Genomic DNA, 21,767 nt, shown 5'->3' with positions numbered 1-21,767 from the left:
GTGGGTATCTATCAGTCTTGATGAGTTAGGGTGGGTATCTATCAGACTTGATGAGTTAGGGTGGGTATCTATCAGTCTTGATGAGTTAGGGTGGGTATCTATCTGAGTTAGGGTGGGTATCTATCAGTCTTGATGAGTTAGGGTGGGTATCTATCAGTCTTGATGAGTTAGGGTGGGTATCTATCAGTCTTGATGAGTTAGGGTGCGTATCTATCTGAGTTAGGGTGGGTATCTATCAGACTTGATGAGTTAGGGTGGGTATCTATCAGTCTTGATGAGTTAGGGTGGGTATCTATCAGTCTTGATGAGTTAGGGTGGGTATCTATCAGACTTGATGAGTTAGGGTGGGTATCTATCAGTCTTGATGAGTTAGGGTGGGTATCTATCTGAGTTAGGGTGGGTATCTATCAGTCTTGATGAGTTAGGGTGAGTATCTATCAGACTTGATGAGTTAGGGTGGGTATCTATCAGTCTTGATGAGTTGGGGTGGGTATCTGTCAGTCTTGATGAGTTAGGGTGGGTATCTATCAGTCTTGATGAGTTAGGGTGGGTATCTATCTGAGTTAGGGTGGGTATCTATCAGTCTTGATGAGTTAGGGTGGGTATCTATCAGACTTGATGAGTTAGGGTGGGTATCTATCAGTCTTGATGAGTTAGGGTGGGTATCTATCAGTCTTGATGAGTTAGGGTGGGTATCTATCTGAGTTAGGGTGGGTATCTATCAGTCTTGATGAGTTAGGGTGGGTATCTATCAGACTTGATGAGTTAGGGTGGGTATCTATCAGACTTGATGAGTTAGGGTGGGTATCTATCTGAGTTAGGGTGGGTATCTATCAGACTTGATGAGTTAGGGTGGGTATCAGATATGTCTTGATGAGTTAGGGTGGGTATCTATCAGACTTGATGAGTTAGGGTGGGTATCTATCAGACTTGATGAGTTAGGGTGGGTATCTATCTGAGTTAGGGTGGATATCTATCAGTCTTGATGAGTTGGGGTGGGTATCTATCAGACTTGATGAGTTAGAGTGGGTATCTATCTGAGTTAGGGTGGGTATCTATCAGTCTTGATGAGTTAGGGTGGGTATCTATCTGAGTTAGGGTGGGTATCTATCAGTCTTGATGAGTTAGGGTGGGTATCTATCAGTCTTGATGAGTTAGGGTGGGTATCTATCAGTCTTGATGAGTTAGGGTGGGTATCTATCAGTCTTGATGAGTTAGGGTGGGTATCTATCAGACTTGATGAGTTAGGGTGGGTATCTATCAGAGTTGATGAGTTAGGGTGGGTATCTATCAGTCTTGATGAGTTAGGGTGGGTATCTATCAGACTTGATGAGTTAGGGTGGGTATCTATCTGAGTTAGGGTGGGTATCTATCAGACTTGATGAGTTAGGGTGGGTATCTATCAGACTTGATGAGTTAGGGTGGGTATCTATCAGACTTGATGAGTTAGGGTGCGTATCTATCTGAGTTAGGGTGGGTATCTATCAGACTTGATGAGTTAGGGTGGGTATCTATCAGTCTTGATGAGTTAGGGTGGGTATCTATCAGTCTTGATGAGTTAGGGTGGGTATCTATCAGACTTGATGAGTTAGGGTGGGTATCTATCAGTCTTGATGAGTTAGGGTGGGTATCTATCATGAGTTAGGGTGAGTATCTATCAGTCTTGGAGTTAGGGTGGGTATCTATCAGACTTGATGAGTTAGGGTGGGTATCTATCAGTCTTGATGAGTTGGGGTGGGTATCTATCAGTCTTGATGAGTTAGGGTGGGTATCTATCAGTCTTGATGAGTTAGGGTGGGTATCTATCAGACTTGATGAGTTAGGGTGGGTATCTATCAGTCTTGATGAGTTAGGGTGGGTATCTATCAGTCTTGATGAGTTAGGGTGGGTATCTATCAGACTTGATGAGTTAGGGTGGGTATCTATCAGTCTTGATGAGTTAGGGTGGGTATCTATCTGAGTTAGGGTGAGTATCTATCAGTCTTGATGAGTTAGGGTGGGTATCTATCAGACTTGATGAGTTAGGGTGGGTATCTATCAGTCTTGATGAGTTGGGGTGGGTATCTATCAGTCTTGATGAGTTAGGGTGGGTATCTATCAGTCTTGATGAGTTAGGGTGGGTATCTATCTGAGTTAGGGTGGGTATCTATCAGTCTTGATGAGTTAGGGTGGGTATCTATCAGACTTGATGAGTTAGGGTGGGTATCTATCAGTCTTGATGAGTTAGGGTGGGTATCTATCAGTCTTGATGAGTTAGGGTGGGTATCTATCTGAGTTAGGGTGGGTATCTATCAGTCTTGATGAGTTAGGGTGGGTATCTATCAGACTTGATGAGTTAGGGTGGGTATCTATCAGACTTGATGAGTTAGGGTGGGTATCTATCTGAGTTAGGGTGGGTATCTATCAGACTTGATGAGTTAGGGTGGGTATCAGATATGCCTAAACAGTCAAATGGATACTTTAGCAGCTGTAGGCATTTAAGTGCTCTATGCACAAAAAAATAGAAGCAAGTATGTGCATGAAATGCACTCTATAATGAAGCAATAAAGCCCAAGGAGGTGTGGTACATGGACAATATACCACGGCTAAGGGCTGTTCTTCGCACGACGCAACGCAGAGTGCCTGGATAAAGCCCTTAGCCGTGGCATATTGGCCATATACCACAAACCCCTGAGGTGCCTTATTGCTATTATACACTGGTTACCAACGTAATTAGAGCAGTAAAAATAAATGTTTTGTCATACCCATGGTATACGGTCTTATATACCACGGCTGTCAGCCAATCAGGGCTCCCATGGGCTCGACCACACAGTTTATAATCTAGATCATAACCATCATTAATCATGGCCTGTTGGCCAAGTCCTCCCTGGGAGATACATTCAATAGCCTGCCCTAAACGAAGGGAGACAGCAATAAACAAAATAAAAAAATTGCTATTCAGTCGTAGCCCTAATGAGACTGGCCATCTCTCCTTAGCTGTAGCAAACAAACAAAAAATAGTAGGTGGAATAGCTTCCAATTTATATAGCCATATTTTCCCATGTAGGAATTCAATGCTCTGTAGCCCCACCAGGAAGCAGCCTCAGTCCGTGTGACATTATTCGTTAATTGGTGTGGTATCATCACCGTTAATATCCTGGACCATAGGCAGTATAATAATAACAAAGTCCACTACTCAGCAATAATAGTAATAATGTCCTTGTAACCACTTCGGGGGGCTCCTCATTGGCTTATGCTGAGGGCAGCATTATAGCCATAGGCTAGGCTGTGTGACTGTGCATGGATAGCATATCTGAATATTGTGCCAGTCATAATGAGGCTCCATCTGTCGACTCGTCTGGGCTTGATGTGATTATGGAAAATGTCTTGAGCTTTATTGGGAGCATTGTGTTCTGAAAGATCAAGATGAGTTTTTCCGGGTGGATGAAACCCATCTCAGATTTAGCTGGCATCTCTGTTACCCTCTGTTTTAGCAGTTTGTCATTCAGATCTGGGTGGATGCTGACCCTCTTCTCCGCATAGGTCAGAGCCCCCGATTCCACTGCAAGGCGAACAATTTGCCATTTCACTTCAAACGAGAGCGATTCCCGGAGAAGACCCGTGCAGTGTGCAATGTTAATCAGCGGCATGGGACCAAGCTTCTCCTGCCCGAACAGCTCATAGAAAAGATTGCTCATGAAAAAAGTTGGGTTGCTCATGAAAGATTGCTCATGAAAAAAAGTTGGTTTGCTCATGAAAGATTGCTCATGAAAAAAAGTTGGTTTGCTCATGAAAGATTGCTCATGAAAAAAAGTTGGTTTGCCCGCCTCCACGGCAGTTTCAAGTCCTTTTGACCTGCACATTGAATTTACAGAAATGATTTTCAAGTGATTCCGTTTTCTCTTTTAGGATCGATTGCCCTTATCTAACTTAGCTCGCGCTGCTTCCAGGTCATGGAGTCACACCTCTATCCCATTGGCTGTCGGTGGAACTCGTTCTGTCGTCGGGAGTTGAGAGCCGTCATGTTACCACAGGTGAACTGTGGAGGGACATATTATTCTGTCCACTGGAGTGAAATAGACCTGCTCGTTTTGTTTTTTAATTATCATACAATGAATGTCCCACACCTTAATATGGTGTTTACTATTGATCATTTTTTAAAATAACTCTGTTAATTAATAGTCATTTTGCAAAAGAAAGCCACGATGAGGCCACGCGTTTCAACGCATGCCATCGGAACCCGGAAAGCTCGTGTTTCATCAAAGTCCATAAAACTTGTGTCAATAGCAGCCTTAGTTAGAAAGGGTTTTGGTAGAGTGATTAGCCCCACAGACTCTGGACCACAGAAGCCCATTCTGATATGGCTATGAATCCCATCTCAACCCTTCCTCTCTGTTCTCCTCTGTATCTGTCTCCCCTCTACATTCAGACTATCACTGTCTATAAAACAGTAAAATACAACAAAAATAAATAAAAAAATGTTAAAGATGCCTGTCACTCACCGAGGTGAAAACTTCCGTAGTCTGCTGGATGGTGGCGATCTTAGTCCATTTCCACTTCTGAAAGAGCTGAACCCTGGTGGGGTTGTGGAGGGTGGCAGACGGATGGGTACGGAAGAACGTTGGGAAGCGCTGACGGTTGGAGAGAGCTGGAGAACTGGAACCATAGGATAACTGAAGAGAGAAGAGATGAGGAGAGGAGATAGAAAAGTGTTAGGGTGTCCTCATTATGAAAACATTTGACAGAAAAGTAAGAAGGATAAAGAGACAGAAAAGACAGAAGAGACAGAGGAAGAAGAACAAACCAAAGAATAAGACAAAACAAGAAAACAAGAAAGGGTAGTTAACATAATGAAGCAAAACGATGTTTGGTTCAATATCTCTCAGCCGTAGCCCAGTAAATTAGGTCCTGCTAGAACATCCCTCAGCCATAGCCCAGTAAATTAGGTCCTGCTAGAACATCCCTCAGCCATAGCCCAGTAAATTAGGTCCTGCTAGAACATCCCTCAGCCATAGCCCAGTAAATTAGGTCCTGCTAGAACATCCCTCAGCCATAGCCCAGTAAATTAGGTCCTGCTAGAACATCCCTCAGCCATAGCCCAGTAAATTAGGTCCTGCTAGAACATCCCTCAGCCATAGCCCAGTAAATTAGGTCCTGCTAGAACATCCCTCAGCCATAGCCCAGTAAATTAGGTCCTGCTAGAACATCCCTCAGCCATAGCCCAGTAAATTAGGTCCTGCTAGAACATCCCTCAGCCATAGCCCAGTAAATTAGGTCCTGCTAGAACATCCCTCAGCCATAGCCCAGTAAATTAGGTCCTGCTAGAACATCCCTCAGCCATAGCCCAGTAAATTAGGTCCTGCTAGAACATCCCTCAGCCATAGCCCAGTAAATTAGGTCCTGCTAGAACATCCCTCAGCCATATCCCAGTAAATTAGGTCCTACTAGAATATCCCTCAGCCATATCACAGTAAATTAGGTCCTGCTAGAACATCCCTCAGCCATATCCCAGTAAATTAGGTCCTGCTAGAATATCCCTCAGCCATAGCCCAGTAAATTAGGTCCTGCTAGAACATCCCTCAGCCATAGCCCAGTAAATTAGGTCCTGCTAGAACATCCCTCAGCCATAGCCCAGTAAATTAGGTCCTGCTAGAACATCCCTCAGCCATAGCCCAGTAAATTAGGTCCTGCTAGAACATCCCTCAGCCATAGCCCAGTAAATTAGGTCCTGCTAGAACATCCCTCAGCCATATCCCAGTAAATTAGGTCCTGCTAGAACATCCCTCAGCCATATCACAGTAAATTAGGTCCTGCTAGAACATCCCTCAGCCATAGCCCAGTAAATTAGGTCCTGCTAGAATATATCTCAGCCATAGCCCAATAAATTAGGTCCTGCTAGAATATCTCTCAGCCATAGCCCAGTAAATTAGGTCCTGCTAGAATATCTCTCAGCCATAGCCCAGTAAATTAGGTCCAGCTAGAATATCTCTCAGCCATAGCCCAGTAAATTAGGTCCTGCTAGAACATCCCTCAGCCATAGCCCAGTAAATTAGGTCCTGCTAGAACATCCCTCAGCCATATCACAGTAAATTAGGTCCTGCTAGAATATCCCTCAGCCATATCAGAGTAAATTAGGTCCAGCTAGAATATCCCTCAGCCATATCAGAGTAAATTAGGTCCAGCTAGAATATCTCTCAGCCATATCACAGTAAATTAGGTCCTGCTAGAATATCCCTCAGCCATATCAGAGTAAATTAGGTCCAGCTAGAATATCCCTCAGCCATATCCGAGTAAATTAGGTCCAGCTAGAATATCTCTCAGCCATAGCACAGTAAATTAGGTCCTGCTAGAATATCCCTCAGCCATATCAGAGTAAATTAGGTCCAGCTAGAATATCTCTCAGCCATAGCCCAGTAAATTAGGTCCTGCTAGAATATCTCTCAGCCATAGCCCAGTAAATTAGGTCCTGCTAGAATATCTCTCAGCCATAGCCCAGTAAATTAGGTCCAGCTAGAATATCCCTCAGCCATATCCCAGTAAATTAGGTTCAGGCATAATATCCCTCAGCCACATCCCAGAAAATTAGGTCCTGATAGAATATTCCTCAGCCACATCCCAGTAAATTAGGTCCTGATAGAATATTAAACATTTTCATTGATCAACTGCAATGTGAGCCGGTAAGTTAAAATGGCACCAATTGCCTATATAGTGCACTACTTTTGACCAGAGCCCTATGGGCCCTATTCCTTATGAGCCCTATTCCCTATAGGCCCTGGTAAAAAGTAATGCACTATATAGGGTATAGGGTGCAATTTGGGACGCAAACATACATCGAACGGTGACACAGCCACTGCAGAGGAATATGGGTCAAAAATCTGATGTGGGAAACGACGGAGACAGTTCTTTATGACACCAAAATAGCACCTCATGAAAAATGAAGGAATATGGCCGTATACCCTACCAGCATCTAGTCTACAAACCTTTACTGTGAGAGTACACTTTAAATGTGGAGAGTGACACAAATACTGTGCAATAATAGCTACCAAATATCAGCCTGCTATTCCTGTATCCCTCCATAAAGGTGTCTAGATGCAGTCTAGACATACAGTAATAGGTAAAAGCTTTTTTCAAGTCAGGACAGTTGTCATAACATGTAATTTGGGAAACTTCACGATCATTCAGGGCGCAATACTAGCTGTCAAATGTGACAGGCAAATGGTATGGGCCCTGGTCAAAGGTAGTACACTACGGTGCCATTAGAAACCCAACCACTGAGACGGCAGAGCAATGTTATTATTCCCTCTGACCTCCTTGACACTTCTTATTTGGCATTCAGGTCTTGTTGTTCAGAGGCCTTGGAACACTTCCCTTACCTCTAGGCTGACAAAACACTCCACTCTCCTCTCCTTCCTTGACAGCTAAGTGGATCTGAGGTGTCTGCTTCCCTGTCTCCCTCTATCTCCCCCCTCTCACGCTCTCTCTCTCTACCCATCCCACGCCCCTCCCTCTCTCTCTCCCACTTTTCCTGTGCCTAGTTCAGAGGCCTTGGACCACTTCTCTCCCTCAGCCAAGTGGATCTGAGGTGTCTGCTTCACTGTCTCCCTCATCTCTCCGTCCGTCCGTCCGTCCGTCCCTCCTTCCCTCCCTTCATTAGCCAAGTGGATCTGAAGTATCTGCTTCACTGTCAGGTGCCAGTAGAGCTTACAGAGGAGGGCACTCAACTCCCTGGAGCTCAGCTATGACTCTGAGTCAACCTCCCTCTAGACACCACTAGTCTGTTGGCTATGACTCTGACTCAACCTCCCTCTAGACACCACTAGTCTGTTAGCTATGACTCTGACTCAACCTCCCTCTAGACACCATTAGTCTGCTAACTCTGCTCAACCTCCCTCTAGACACCATTAGTCTGCTAACTCTGACTCAACCTCCCTCTAGACACCATTAGTCTGCTAGCTCTGACTCAACCTCCCTCTAGACACCATTAGTCTGCTAGCTATGACTCAACCTCCCTCTAGACACCATTAGTCTGTTAGCTATGACTGACTCAACCTCCCTCTAGACACCATTATTCTGCTAGCTATGACTCAACCTCCCTCTAGACACCATTAGTCTGCTAGCTCTGACTCAACCTCCCTCTAGACACCATTAGTCTGCTAGCTCTGACTCAACCTCCCTCTAGACACCATTAGTCTGCTAGCTCTGACTCAACCTCCCTCTAGACACCATTAGTCTGCTAGCTCTGACTCAACCTCCCTCTAGACACCATTATTCTGCTAGCTATGACTCAACCTCCCTCTAGACACCACTAGTCTGTTAGCTATGACTGACTCAACCTCCCTCTAGACACCATTAGTCTGCTAGCTATGACTCAACCTCCCTCTAGACACCATTAGTCTGCTAGCTCTGACTCAACCTCCCTCTAGACACCATTAGTCTGTTAGCTATGACTGACTCAACCTCCCTCTAGACACCATTAGTCTGCTAGCTCTGACTCAACCTCCCTCTAGACACCATTAGTCTGCTAGCTCTGACTCAACCTCCCTCTAGACACCATTAGTCTGCTAGCTCTGACTCAACCTCCCTCTAGACACCATTAGTCTGCTAGCTCTGACTCAACCCCCTCTAGACACCATTAGTCTGCTAGCTCTGACTCAACCTCCCTCTAGACACCATTAGTCTGTTAGCTATGACTGACTCAACCTCCCTCTAGACACCATTAGTCTGCTAGCTCTGACTCAACCCCCTCTAGACACCACTAGTCTGCTAGCTCTGACTCAACCTCCCTCTAGACACCATTAGTCTGCTAGCTCTGACTCAACCTCCCTCTAGACACCATTAGTCTGCTAGCTATGACTCAACCTCCCTCTAGACACCATTAGTCTGCTAGCTCTGACTCAACCTCCCTCTAGACACCATTAGTCTGCTAGCTCTGACTCAACCTCCCTCTAGACACCATTAGTCTGCTAACTCTGACTCAACCTCCCTCTAGACACCATTAGTCTGCTAGCTCTGACTCAACCTCCCTCTAGACACCATTAGTCTGCTAGCTCTGACTCAACCTCCCTCTAGACACCATTAGTCTGCTAGCTCTGACTCAACCTCCCTCTAGACACCATTAGTCTGCTAGCTCTGACTCAACCTCCCTCTAGACACCATTAGTCTGCTAGCTATCTGAATGACACTAGAGGCTGAGGTAATGTCCCAAATGGCACCCTATTCTCCAATCATCCCCATAAGGCCCTGGTCTAAAGTAGTGCACTACATAGAGAACAGGTTGCCATTTGGGACACAGCCTCTGACTGAAGCTGGAGGCTCATGACTCTCAGATTATTTATTTTTTTCCACATTTAGTGAATTAGGGGACCCAGTCATAAGGATTTACTGAAGAACATTGTTATGATATAGCTAATGTTGGAGATAGATGTGGTATCTATCTAGCATCACTGATAGACTGTCACACACACACACACACACACACACACAGTAGAGCCACACTCACCACTATAAGGTTCCACATGCGAGCGGCCTCCGCCACCAGAGTGGACACAGAGCTGCAGCCGGGCATCAGGACAATCTTGATGGGCTCAGTGTACAGCAGGTCATACAGGAGCTTGGTGGCTTCACCTGGATCACACTGTAGGGACCAGAGGAAGACAGACTATATAGGATCACACTGTAGGGACCAGAGGAAGACAGACTATATAGGATCACACTGTAGGGAACAGAGGAAGATAGAAAGGCAGACTATATAGGGTCACACTGTAGGGAATAGAGGAAGATAGAAAGGCAGACTATATAGGATCACACTGTAGGGAACAGAGGAAGACAGAAAGGCAGACTATATAGGGTCACACTGTAGGGAATAGAGGAAGACAGACTATATATGCTCCAAACTATTTAATGGGTAAACCATCACGCTGCATGGGGAACAGAGGAATAGTAAATAGAGGAGGAATAAGAGAGATGCTTCTACACCTGCATTGCTTGCTGTTTGGGGGTTTTAGGCTGGGTTTCTGTACAGCACTTTGAGATATCAGCTGATGTAAGAAGGGCTATATAAATACATTTGATTTGATTTGAATAAGGGAGGTGGATAGAGGAGGGGGATACGGGAGATGGATAGAGGGGGAATAAAGGAGAGGGATAGAGGGGAATAAAGGAGAGGAATAGAGGGGGAATAAAGGAGAGGGACAGAGGGAGAATAAAGGAGAGGGATAGAGGGGGAATAAAGGAGAGGGATAGAGGGGCAATAAAGGAGATGGATAGAGGGGGAATAAAGGAGAGGGATAGAGGGAGAATACAGGCAAAGGAAAGAGCAGGGGAATAAAGGGAGAGGGATAGAGGGGGAATGTGGAAGAATGAGAAGATGAGGGGATGGGTGAGAGGAAGAGGTGGAAAGGGGGGGGAATGGGATAAAGGGATTGGGTACGTTGAGTGGGAAAGCAATGGAGGGGTAATAGAGAGGGAGAGAGGTAGAGATTGAGGTATACCGATTACATATGGCATTACATTAAAGTGCTATTTGTATGTTAGACTGCACCGTGGGATTGAGAGGGTCAGTGATTCATTTCACACTCGTTTACACTCAACAACACCAGAAAACAGGAGAGCCCAGAGACAGAGAGACAAGGTGGCGCTCGTCCCAAGGGCACCTGGATTTGTCCTCCGAGAAATCCTTTCCCCAGGGAGAGAAACACATTTTTTGGAGTCCCAAAAAGCACCCTATTCCCTATATAGTGCACTACTTTTGACCAAAGTGCAACCTATTTACCTAACCTGAAAGCAGGGACAACATTTCCTCACCAAACAGTCAATCTCCTGTCTTTGATCCAAGCCTAACAAATGATGGTGGGGGTCTTTCTTCATTTTAATTCTCAACTTACAGTCAATGAAAAATAGATATTCAATTTAAACAATAATGGTTGCGGGTTAAATCAATCATTAATAATTTGGTTGTTTGGGAGAGGGAATCCACTGTTGGGAGGAAACCTGCAGCAGACAGTGTGTGTATACCAAATGGGACCATATTCCATATATAGTGCACTACTTTTGACCAGAACCCTATGTGCCCTGGTCAAAAGTAGTGCACTACGTAGGGAACAGGGTGCCATTTGAGACGCAGGACTGTGACTACAGCATTGGATAGGGCACTGGATCAAATCGCTAATATTTCATCTAACAGGCCAAACAGTAGGCTCACTGGGAATCTATTCTGGCGACGGCACAGAGAGATACATTACTTCAAAATGATTATGCAGCGGAACCTGATTTCGTTTGATTTGTCAAATCATACAAATGGAGTTAGCAGGGGCCCGAGGCAGCAGATTTTCCCTTACTTAACCACAGTCAGTGTTGCCCTACTACTGTGGCCTATAATCACAGAGCGTTACCTAGAGGCAGGCCCAAATGGCATCCTATTCCCTATATAGTGCACTACTTCTGACCAGAATCCTATGATCCCCTATGCGCCCTGGTTAAAAGTAGTGCACTATATATAGGGAATAGGGTTCCATTTGGGACGTAGAGAGAAGTCGATGATCCTCTTGCTCTATCTAGTGTATTAATTGATTGCTTTCCACTGTAAAGCCCCTCCTCATGTCCACATTAAATCCATTCCACGTGAAAGACACGCTTTCCACTGTAAAACCCCTCCTCATGTCCACATTAAATCCATTCCACGTTGAAGACACAAAGCTAATGTGACATTATTGGGCCCAATTATGAGCGAGGTCAAGAGTTCAACTGACTGCTAGGCTTTGTCCCAAATTACACCCTATTCCCTGCACCTACACAGTGCCCTACGGGCCCTAGTCAAAAGTAGTTCACTATATAGGGATTACGGTGGCATTTGGGATGGGTTTCATTTGGCACGCTGGTTATTAATAAGAACTCCAAATACCAGTTGGAAGAGCAAAGACCAGCCAGGCTTGTTGAGTCAGTGGTGTGTTTGGGGCTTGTTGAGTCAGTGGTGTGTTTGGGGCTTGTTGAGTCTGTGGTGTGTTTGAGGCTTGTTGAGTCAGTGATGTGTTTGAGACTTGTTGAGTCAGTGGTGTGTTTGGGGCTTGTTGAGTCAGTGGTGTGTTTGAGGCGTGTTGAGTCAGTGGTGTGTTTGGAGCTTGTTGAGTCAGTAGTGTGTTTGAGGCTTGTTGAGTCAGTGGCGTGTTTGGGTCGTGTTTGGGGCTTGGTTGAGTCAGTGGTGTGTTTGAGGCTTGTTGAGTCAGTGGCGTGTTTGGGTCGTGTTTGGGGCTTGTTGAGTCAGTGGTGTGTTTGAGGCTTGTTGAGTCAGTGGTGTGTTTGAGGCTTGTTGAGTCAGTGGTGTGTTTGAGGCTTGTTGAGTCAGTGGCGTGTTTGGGGCTTTGAGTCGGGTGTTTGGGGCTTGTTGAGTCAGTGGTGTGTTTGAGGCTTGTTGAGTCAGTGGCGTGTTTGGGGTTGGTGGTGTGTTTGGGGCTTGTTGAGTCAGTGGTGTGTTTGGGGCTTGTTGAGTCAGTGGTGTGTTTGTGGCTTGTTGAGTCAGTGGTGTGTTTGAGGCTTGTTGAGTCAGTGGTGTGTTTGAGGCTTGTTGAGTCAGTGGTGTGTTTGGGGCTTGTTGAGTCAGTGGTGTGTTTGGGGCTTGTTGAGTCAGTGGTGTGTTTGGGGCTTGTTGAGTCAGTGGTGTGTTTGAGGCTTGTTGAGTCAGTGGTGTGTTTGGGGCTTGTTGAGTCAGTGGTGTGTTTGGGGCTTGTTGAGTCAGTGGTGTGTTTGAGGCTTGTTGAGTCAGTGGCGTGTTTGGGGCTTGTTGAGTCAGTGGTGTGTTTGGGGCTTGTTGAGTCAGTGGTGTGTTTGAGGCTTGTTGAGTCAGTGGCGTGTTTGGGGCTTGTTGAGTCAGTGGTGTGTTTGGGGCTTGTTGAGTCAGTGGTGTGTTTGAGGCTTGTTGAGTCAGTGGTGTGTTTGGGGCTTGTTGAGTCAGTGGCGTGTTTGGGGCTTGTTGAGTCAGTGGTGTGTTTGAGGCGTGTTGAGTCAGTGGTGTGTTTGGGGCTTGTTGAGTCTGTGGTGTGTTTGAGGCTTGTTGAGTCAGTGGTGTGTTTGAGGCTTGTTGAGTCAGTGGCGTATTTGAGGCTTGTTGAGTCAGTGGTGTGTTTGAGGCTTGTTGAGTCAGTGGTGTGTTTGAGGCTTGTTGAGTCAGTGGTGTGTTTGAGGCTTGTTGAGTCAGTGGTGTGTTTGAGGCTTGTTGAGTCAGTGGCGTGTTTGAGGCATGTTGAGTCAGTGGTGTGTTTGAGGCTTGTTCAGTCAGTGGTGTGTTTGAGGCTTGTTGAGTCAGTGGTGTGTTTGGGTCGTGTTTGAGGCTTGTTGAGTCAGTGGTGTGTTTGAGGCTTGTTGAGTCAGTGGCGTGTTTGGGTCGTGTTTGAGGCTTGTTGAGTCAGTGGTGTGTTTGAGGCTTGTTGAGTCAGTGGTGTGTTTGAGGCTTGTTGAGTCAGCGGCGTGTTTGGGGCTTATGAAGCCTTGCTAGTGAAGCTCCCTAGATTCCTTCGAGACCATCAGCAGAATGTTTTACCCTCCTACTGACATGCTGTTGCTGCTCTCCCTTGTTCCTACTGACCCAGGGGAGGCCGTGCAAGGGGTTTCCGTTCCATGAACTGTGCAGCTGGGACCAAACGCATGAAATTGAGCTCACCCGACAACACACACGCATAGGCTACAGTTGTATTTTCAACTGTTTAGGATTGAGCGCCACTGCTTGTCTGAGTGAAGGGCAGAGACAGCGAGAGGCACAGGCACTATCATTGACTTTCAGGATTTTTAGAATGCTCTGAATGTTAAGAATTCTACAAGCAGCTGTTAAATATTTGGATGAAGTATCAGTGGCATCGTAAAGACTCATCTGGACTGGAACGGCACAATTACTTTCCTTCGCAGAGAGCGGCATAGACTTTCCATTATTCATATGAATAGGCTAGAGAAAAACACTTTATAAATATAAAATCCTGTTAATTCTCTGATGTAGACTATTTTAAAATGGCTTGACAGTGCAGGAGGCTTTTAAATATATCAGATGATTTCATAGGGGGGTCACCAAAGTCAATAAAACAAAACCGCCTATAAACCATCTTTAAGTGTTGCTGTCAGACAAGCTATGATGAATGTTATGGAGGCCTAGTTGAGAGGGAGAGAGAGAGAGAGAGAGAGAGAGAGAGAGAGAGAGAGAGAGAGAGAGAGAGAGAGAGAGAGAGAGAGAGAGAGAGAGAGAGAGAGGGAGGGGCTATGATAAAATCAAATAACATTTTATTTGTCACATGCTTCGTAAACAACAGGCGGAGACTGAAGTCTCGTTCACATTTCCCATAAGCACTCCATTATGTTGCGCCAGATGTCATGCATTTCAATGGGGACGTCCACAACAGCGTGGAAACTAAATGCGGTTGAAGGATCCGTTGCGAGACGAACGCCGCATACTTTGAAATGTCCAAACTTTGCTTCGTCTATACTTATCCCTGTCCTAGCTAGTGACATCTAGGCTCTCCATATCCTTATCCCTGGCCTAGCTAGTGACATCTAGGCTCTCCATATCCTTATCCCTGGCCTAGCTAGTGACATCTAGGCTCTCCATATCCTTATCCCTGGCCTAGCTAGTGACATCTAGGCTCTCCATATCCTTATCCCTGTCCTAGCTAGTGACATCTAGGCTATCCATATCCTTATCCCTGTCCTAGCTAGTGACATCTAGGCTCTCCATATCCTTATCCCTGTCCTAGCTAGTGACATCTAGGCTCTCCATATCCTTCTCCCTGTCTTAGATAGTGACATCTATTCGTATCCTTATCCCTGTCCTAGCTAGTGACATCTAGGCTATCCATATCCTTATCCCTGGCCAAGCTAGTGACATCTAGGCTATCCATATCCTTATCCCTGTCCTAGCTAGTGACATCTAGGCTATCCATATCCTTATCCCTGTCTTAGATAGTGACATCTATTCGTATCCTTATCCCTGTCCTAGCTAGTGACATCTAGGCTATCCATATCCTTATCCCTGTCCTAGCTAGTGACATCTAGGCTATCCATATCCTTATCCCTGTCTTAGATAGTGACATCTATTCGTATCCTTATCCCTGTCCTAGCTAGTGACATCTAGGCTATCCATATCCTCATCCCTATCCTAGCTAGTGACATCTAGGCTGTTCATATCCTTATCCCTGTCCTAGCTAGTGACATCTAGGCTATCCATATCCTTATCCCTGTCCTAGCTAGTGACATCTAGGCTATCCATATCCTTATCCCTGTCTTAGATAGTGACATCTATTCGTATCCTTATCCCCTGTCCTAGCTAGTGACATCTAGGCTATCCATATCCTCATCCCTATCCTAGCTAGTGACATCTAGGCTCTCCATATCCTTATCCCTATCCTAGCTTGTGACATCTAGGCTCTCCATATCCTTATCCCTGTCCTAGATAGTGACATCTATTCGTTTCCTTATCCCTGTCCTAGCTTATGACATCTAGGCTCTCCATATCCTTCTCCCTGTCTTAGATAGTGACATCTATTTGTATCCTTATCCCTGTCCTAGCTAGTGACATCTAGGCTATCCATATCCTTATCCCTGTCCTAGCTAGTGACATCTAGGCTATCCATATCCTTATCCCTGTCCTAGCTAGTGACATCTAGGCTCTCCATATCCTTATCCCTGTCCTAGATAGTGACATCTACTTTCGTATCCTTATCCCTGTCCTAGCTAGTGACATCTAGGCTATCCATATCCTTATCCCTGTCCTAGCTTGTGACATCTAGGCTACCCATATCCTTCTCCCTGTCCTAGCTAGTGACATCTAGGCTATCCATATCCTTATCCCTGTCCTAGCTTGTGACATCTACGCTCTCCATATCCTTATCCCTGTCTTAGATAGTGACATCTAGGCTATCCATATCCTTATCCCTGTCCTAGCTAGTGACATCTAGGCTCTCCATATCCTTATCCCTGTCCTAGCTTGTGACATCTAGGCTATCCATATCCTTATCCCTATCCTAGCTAGTGACATCTAGGCTATCCATATCCTTATCCCTGTCCTAGCTAGTGACATCTAGGCTCTCCATATCCTTATCCCTGTCCTAACTAGTGACATCTATCCATATCCTTATCCCTGTCCTAACTAGTGACATCTATCCATATCCCAACCCTGTCCTAGATACAGACATCTAGGCTCTCCGTATCCTTATCCCTGTCTTAGCTAGTGAAATGCTGCTTGTTTTCCTTGTCTGTATTTCCGTATGTGGAGCCACGCTCTCTGTTGACGAGCGAGAGATGACACAACTACTCCGGCGCTTCAGACTTGTTGCTCACGTGAGCGTAATAACACTGGCAACTTACTTCAGCTGAAGTAGCTAATCCGTTTTCTTCAAAAGAACAGTTGTGGATGTTTAAAGAAAAAAAACGATCACATTTTCCACAGGCCTCCCCGAAAACATAATTGTCTTTAGAATTTTACGTGGAGACATTTTGAAGCACGTTCTTGGATGAGTCTGGCCACCACCGCTATATGGCTAATGCAAGCAACTAAGCCAGCCCAAAGAAATCTCAGGAATGGAACTCTGACCAAAACAACTGTCTGGAGGATGCTTCAACACTATAAGCAAGTGGAAAATTAGGTCTAACATGCTAAAACACGAAATATCCCTTTAACAGTGAAATGCTTACTTCCCAACAATGCAGAGAAAAAGAAAATAGAGAAAAAACAGAAAAGTAAAACACGTAATCATACAAGTAATAATAAATACACAATGAGTGACGATAACTTGGCTATATACACGGGGTACCAGTACTGAGTTGATATGCAGGGGTACCAGTACTGAGTTGATATGCAGGAGTACCAGTACTGATTCAATATGCAGGGGTACCAGTACTGAGTCGATATGCAGGGGTACCAGTACTGAGTTGATATGCAGGAGTACCAGTACTGATTCAATATGCAGGGGTACCAGTACTGAGTCAATGAGTAACGATAACTTGGCTATATACACGGGGTACCAGTACTGAGTCAATGAGTAACGATAACTTGGCTATATACACGGGGTACCAGTACTGAGTCAATATGCAGGGGAACCAGTACTGAGTCAATGAGTAATGATAACTTGGCTATATACACAGGGTACCAGTACTGAGTCAATATGCAGGAGTACCAGTACTGAGTCAATATGCAGGAGTACGAGTACTGAGTCAATATGCAGGAGTACCAGTACTGAGTCGATATGCAGGGGTACCAGTACTGAGTCAATATGCAGGAGTACCAGTACTGAGTTGATATGCAGGGGTACCAGTACTGAGTTGATATGCAGGAGTACCAGTACTGAGTTGATATGCAGGGGTATGAGGGAAATTAAGGTAGATATGTACAGTTGAAGTCGTAAGTTTACATACACTTAGGTTGGAGCCAACTCATTTGTCAACCACTCCACAAATTTCTTGTTAACAAACTATAGTCTTGGCAAGTCGGTTAGGACATCTACTTTGTGCATGACACAAGTAATTTTTCCAACAATTGTTTACAGACAGAGAATTTCACTTATAATTCACTGTATTACAATTCTAGTGGGTCAGAAGTTTACTGTGCCTTTAAACAGCTTGGAAAATTCCAGAAAATGATGTCATGGCTTTAGAAGCTTCTGATAGGCTAACTGACATCATTTGAGTCAATTGGAGGTGTACTTGTGGATGTATTTCAAGGCCTACCTTCAAACTCAGTGCCTCTTTGCTTGACATCATAGGAAAATCAAAAGAAATCAGCCAAGACCTCAGAAAAAAATTGTAGACCTCCACAAGTCTGGTTCAACCTTGGGAGCAATTTACAAACGCCTGAAGGTACCACGTTCATCTGTACAAACAATAGTACGCAAGTTTAAACACCATGGGACCACGCAGCCGTCATACCGCTCAGGAAGGAGACGCGTTCTGTCTCCTTGAGATGAACGTACTTTGAGGCGAAAAGTGCAAATCAATCCCAGAACAACAGCAAAGGATCTTGTGAAGATGCTGGAGGAAACAGGTACAAAAGTATCTATCCACAGTAAAACGAGTCCTATATCAACATAACCTGAAAGGCCGCTCAGCAAGGAAGAAGCCACTGCTCCAAATCCGCCATAAAAACGTATTGTTGGAAGCTTGTGGAAGGCTACCCGAAACGTTTGACCCAAGTTAAACAATTTAAAGGCAATGCTACCAAGTACTAATTGAGTCTATGTAAACTTCTGACCCACTGGGAATGTGATGAAAGAAATAAAAGCTGAAATAAATCTCTCTCTCTACTATTATTCTGACATTTCACATTCTTAAAATAAAGTGCTGATACTAACTGACCTAAGACAGGGAATTTTTAAGAGGATTACATTTCAGGAATTGTGAAAAACTAAGATTAAATGTATTTGGCTAAGGTGTATGTACACTTCCGACTTCAACTGTACATATAACTATGAATAAAGTGACAGAAAGTAAACTGTAGCAGCAGCGTATGTGATGAGACAAAAAAAGTTAGTGCAAAAAAGGGTCAATGCAGATAGTCCGGGCAGCTATACTTCACTAACTACTTAGCAGTCTTATGTCTTGGGGGGGTTGAAGCTGTTCCGGGTCATGTTGGTTCCAGACTTGGTGCATCGGTACCGCTTGCTGTGCGGTAGTAAAGACAAAAGTTTATGAGTTGGGTGACGGGAGTCTTATAGAATTTTTAGAGACTTCCTCTGACATCGCCTGCTATAAAGGTCCTGGATGGCAGGGAGCTCGACTTAGTACACATTACCCTCTGTAGCGCCTTGTTGTCGGATACCAAGCAGTCGCCATACCAAGTGGTGATTCAGCCAGTCAAGATGTTCTCAATGGTGTGGCTGTATAACTTTTTGAGGATCTAAGGGCACATGCCAAATCTTTTTAGCCAACTGATAGGGAAAAGGTGTTGTCGTGGCCTCTTCTAGACTGTGTTGGTGTGTTTGGACCATGATATGTCCTTAGGGATGTGGACACCGAGGAACTTGAAGCTCTCGACCTGCACCAATACAGCCCCGTCGATGTGAATGGGGGCGTGCTCAGACCTCCGTTTCCTGCATTCCACGATCAGCTCCTTCTGTCTTGCAGACGTTGAGGGAAAAGTTGTTCTGGCACCACACTGCCAGGTATCTAACCTCCTCACTATTGGCTGTCTCATCATTGTCGGTGATCAGGCCTACCACCATCTTGTTGTCGGCAAACTTAATGCTGGTTTTGGAGTCAGGTGCGGCCTCACAGTTGTGGGTGAACAGGGAGTACGGGATTGGGACTAAGCATACACCCCTGAGGGGCCCCAAGGTTGAGGGTCAGTGTGGCGGATGTGCTGTTGTCTACCCTCACCACCTGGGGGCCTGTCCAGGATCCTGTGGATCTGTCCACCGGTCCAGGATCCAGAAGCAGAGGGAGGTGTTCAGTCCCAGGGTCCATAGCTTAGTGACGAGCTTGGAGGGCAATACGCTGAGCTGTCAATGAACAGAATTCTCACATAGGTGTTCCTCTTGTCCAGCTGGGAAAGTGCAATAGAGATTGCGTCATCTGTGGATCCATGGGGACGGTATGCGAATTGGAGTAGGTCCAGGGTGTCTGGGATGATGGTGTTGATGAAAGCCATGATCATGTAAGCTATGACCAGTCTTTTAAAGCATTTCATGGCTACAGATGTGAGTGCTATGGGGCGATAGTCATTTAGACAGGTTACCTGTCTTGGGCACAGGGACTATGGTGGTCTGCTTGAAACATTTAGGCATTACATAATGGGTCAGGAAGAGGGTTGAAAATGTCAGTGAAGACACTGGTCAGCGCATGCTCGGAGTACACGTCCTGGTAATCCATCTGGCCCTGTGGCCCTGTGGCCCTGTGGCTTTGTAACCTGTTTAAAGGTCTGACTCACATCGGGCTACGAAGAGCGTGATCCCACAGTCGTCCAGAACAGCTGGTGCACTAATGAATGGTTCAGTTTTGATTGCCTCAATGCGAGCATAGAAGGCATTTAGCTCATCTGGTAGGCTCCCGTCACTGGGCAGCTCGTGCCTAGGTTTCCCTTTGTAACAGTGATAGTTTGCAAGCCCTGCAACATCCAATAAGCATTGGAGCCAGTATAGTAGGATTCGATATTAGTCCTGTGTTGGTGCTTTTCCTGTTTGATGGCTCGTTGGAGGGCGTAGCGGGATTTCTTAAAAGCGTCCGGATTAGGGTCACACTCATTGAAATCGGTAGATCTAGCCTTTAGCTCCATGCAGATGTTGCCTGTAATCCATGGCTTCTGGCTGGGATATGTACGTACCATACAGTCACTGTGTGGACAATGTCGTCGATGCACTTATTAATGAAGCCGGTGACTGATGTGGTAAACTCCTCAATGCCATAGGATGGATCCTGGAACATATTCCAGTCTGTGCTAGCGAAACAGACCTGTAGTTTAGCATCCGCTTCATCAGACCACTTCCGTATTGAGCGTGTCACTGGTACTTCCTGTTGGAGTTTTTGCTTGTAAGCAGGAATCAGGAGGATAGAGTTATGGTCAGATTTGCTAAATGGAAGGCGAGGGAGAGTTTAGTAATCCATGGCCTGTTATCCATGGCTTCTGGTTGGGATATGTACGCACAGTCACTCTATCAGCAGGATAGAGTTATGGTCAGATTTGCCAAATGGAAGGCGAAGGAGAGCTTAGTATGCGTTTCTGTGTTGAGTAAAGGTGATCGAGAGTTTTTTCACCTCTAGTTGCACACGTGACATGCTGGTAAAAATTTGGTAAAACAGATTTCATTTTTCCTGCATTAAAATCACCGGCCACTAGGAGTGACTCCTCTGGATGAATATTTTCTTGTTTTCTTATGGCCCTGAGTGTGGTCTTAGTGCGAGCATCGGTTTGTTGTGGTAAATAGACAGCTACGAAAAATATAGATGAAAACTCTCTTGGTAAATAGCATCGTCTACAGCTTATTACGAGGTATTCTAACTAAGGCGAGTAGAACCTCAAGACTTTGTTAATATTAGAGATCAGACAGCAGCTGTTGTTAACAAAGAGACACACACCACCACCCCCCTTGAGCTTCCCCGACGCTGCCGTTCTGTCCTGACGATGTGTAGAAAAACCAGCTAGATGTATATTATCCATGTCCTTGTTCATTCACGACACCGTGAAACACAGGATATAGAATAGAATAGGCCAACTCTGTCAGGGTGGAATAGTCCAACTCTGTCAGGGTGGAATAGTCCAACTCAGTCAGGGTGGAATAGTCCAACTCTGTCAGGGTGGAATAGTCCAACTCAGTCAGGGTGGAATAGTCCAACTCTGTCAGGGTGGAATAGTCCAACTCTGTCAGGGTGGAATAGTCCAACTCTGTCAGGGTGGAATAGTCCAACTCTGTCAGGGTGGAATAGTCCAACTCTGTCAGGGTGGAATAGTCCAACTCTGTCAGGGTGGAATAGTCCAACTCTGTCAGGGTGGAATAGTCCAACTCTGTCAGGGGTGGAATAGTCCAACTCTGTCAGGGTGGAATAGTCCAACTCTGTCAGGGTGGAATAGTCCAACTCTGTCAGGGTGGAATAGTCCAACTCTGTCAGGGTGGAATAGTCCAACTCTGTCAGGGTGGAATAGACCAACTCAGTCAGGGTGGAATAGTCCATTATTATGAACCAGTCCATGGGTGATTCATTACAATTGTTTCTGCTATGAGAAAAACGTGGGTAATATTAATATGAAATATGTATGGAAATAAATTATTGATCGATTATTAATAATTATTTGGCTTTTTTGTCAACAATGTGGCCTCATTTACCTGGAT

General features: G+C 45.3%; 1 protein-coding gene across 1 annotated transcript in view; it reads right to left on the bottom strand.

The window, feature by feature from the left end:
• Nucleotides 1-21,767, bottom strand: part of LOC106570681 (gamma-aminobutyric acid type B receptor subunit 1) — a 281,759-nt gene that overhangs the window by 91,098 nt on the left and 168,894 nt on the right. Inside the window, exons 8-9 of the mRNA XM_045695041.1 lie at nt 9,479-9,613; nt 4,482-4,652 (exon numbers count right to left, since the gene is read on the bottom strand). Coding sequence (XP_045550997.1) covers nt 4,482-4,652; nt 9,479-9,613 — 306 coding nt within the window. The remainder of the gene's footprint in view (nt 1-4,481; nt 4,653-9,478; nt 9,614-21,767) is intronic.

Source organism: Salmo salar, chromosome ssa14 (assembly GCF_905237065.1).
Source record: "Salmo salar chromosome ssa14, Ssal_v3.1, whole genome shotgun sequence".
Taxonomy (NCBI): Eukaryota; Metazoa; Chordata; class Actinopteri; order Salmoniformes; family Salmonidae; genus Salmo; species Salmo salar.
The sequence above is the reverse complement of the archived record's forward strand: the minus strand, read 5'-3'. Positions and strand labels throughout refer to the sequence as shown.